At 45.1% G+C, this 1561-nt stretch overlaps 1 protein-coding gene across 1 annotated transcript; it reads right to left on the bottom strand.

The window, feature by feature from the left end:
- Nucleotides 1-314: 314 nt before the first annotated feature.
- On the bottom strand, nt 315-806 carry LOC125869932 (extensin-like). Its single transcript, XM_049550325.1, has one exon. It carries the CDS (start codon nt 804-806, stop codon nt 315-317), a length of 492 nt encoding a protein of 163 aa, XP_049406282.1.
- Nucleotides 807-1561: the final 755 nt, after the last annotated feature.

Consider the following 1561-nt stretch of genomic DNA (forward strand, 5'->3'; position numbering starts at 1 on the left):
CTCGTTTCATGAGACGTAAACCACTCTACAGCCTCTCCGCTTAAACTTCGGCTAAAAAGCCGTATTAACAAAGCTTCGGTTCTCCCAACTCCCACGAGTTGGTCACAATAGGCCCTCAGGTGTGCTAAGGGGTTCCCCATTCCTCCGAAGATGTCAAATTTCGGCACCGTGAACCCTTTCGGGAGGTCCAAATTTGGATGAATGCACAGGTCTTTGTAACTCAACCCGGCGACCTCAGGAATGCAGTTCAACTCCTTCATGGCTTTGCTAATTTCCTCCTTCATATCTATCTTGGAGGTCTCTTTCTTTGACCTTTACTCTCTTTCCCTCTCCTCATAGTAGTCGAGCTCCGAACCATGGGCGTCATGCTCGTTGGGGACAGGTATTTGGAAAGTGGCCTTTTGCGGTAGTGGTGGAGCAATAGAGGGACTCTGGACATTTAAAGAGGCGTGATAGTTGTGGGGGAAAGTCTGGGGGCTGGTATACTGGTTTTGGTGAATGATGGAAGTGTGTGGGTTTTTAGCGTATTGGTTGTGAGGGGGTAGGCCAGTTTGGTGATTTGCATTGGGGGGAGGGAGTGATGCTTGGAGGTTGGTATTTTGAGGAGGGGGTGGTGTTTGATAGGAGGCTGTGGGGTAATGGGGGTTTTGGGTGGTAAGGTCAATGATGGAGGGATTATGAGCAGGACTTGAAGGCGGGTTCTGAGCTTGTTCCACGTTAGGAGGGGGAGTTTGAGCTGGAGGTCTTCCGTCTGGTTGAGCGTTGACAGCAAAAATCGGAGGTGGCAAATCGTGTTTTCTTTGCATCTCGACCCTCACCTCAGTAATTTGTTACATCAGCTGCAAGATCAGTTCATTCTGATCAGCAAGGGCGGGCTGAGCCACCACGACATCAGTAAGGCTGGTTTCTTCGTTGTTATCACCCATTACTGCTTTTTCCTTTTGTGAACTTTGATTGGGGAATGAATCTGTAGGACCTTTAGATCTAGTGAAATAAGGATGATCAGCCAGCTTATCGACACAGAACAGTTCTAACTACCTGTTGAAAAACAACAACTCAAAGGCATTTCTGTTAGTTTTGATTCAACACAAATAATGCGAAATATCACATAGAAAGCAGATAAACCCATAAAAGTTGCTTTGTTTAAGGACATGCTAACCCACGAATAATGGGGACTGATTTTTTGAACAAGCAGGAATTTGCTCGTTTTATTTTAGGGCTAGTGACTCAGAAAGGCTAAATTGCGTTGAGCTAAGGTCTTCTTGCTGCATCTTCTGTCATCTGTTGATCTGAACTCAATGTTTCCTTGTAGAATGAAAGAGGGGGAAAGAAANAAAGTTGCTTTGTTTAAGGACATGCTAACCCACGAATAATGGGGACTGATTTTTTGAACAAGCAGGAATTTGCTCGTTTTATTTTGGGGCTAGTGACTCAGAAAGGCTAAATTGCATTGAGCTAAGGTCTTCTCGCTGCATCTTCTGTCATCTGTTGATCTGAACTCAATGTTTCCTTGTAGAATGAAAGAGGGGGAAAGAAAATTTGAAAAAGATAGGGGTCAGAC

The sequence above is a fragment of the Solanum stenotomum genome, chromosome 7 (assembly GCF_019186545.1).
Source record: "Solanum stenotomum isolate F172 chromosome 7, ASM1918654v1, whole genome shotgun sequence".
NCBI lineage: Eukaryota > Viridiplantae > Streptophyta > Magnoliopsida > Solanales > Solanaceae > Solanum > Solanum stenotomum.

What these genes read in the sequence shown, in the direction of transcription:
- LOC125869932 (XM_049550325.1), bottom strand. Translation starts at nt 806, where the DNA reads ATGCAAAGAAAACACGATTTGCCACCTCCGATTTTTGCTGTCAACGCT.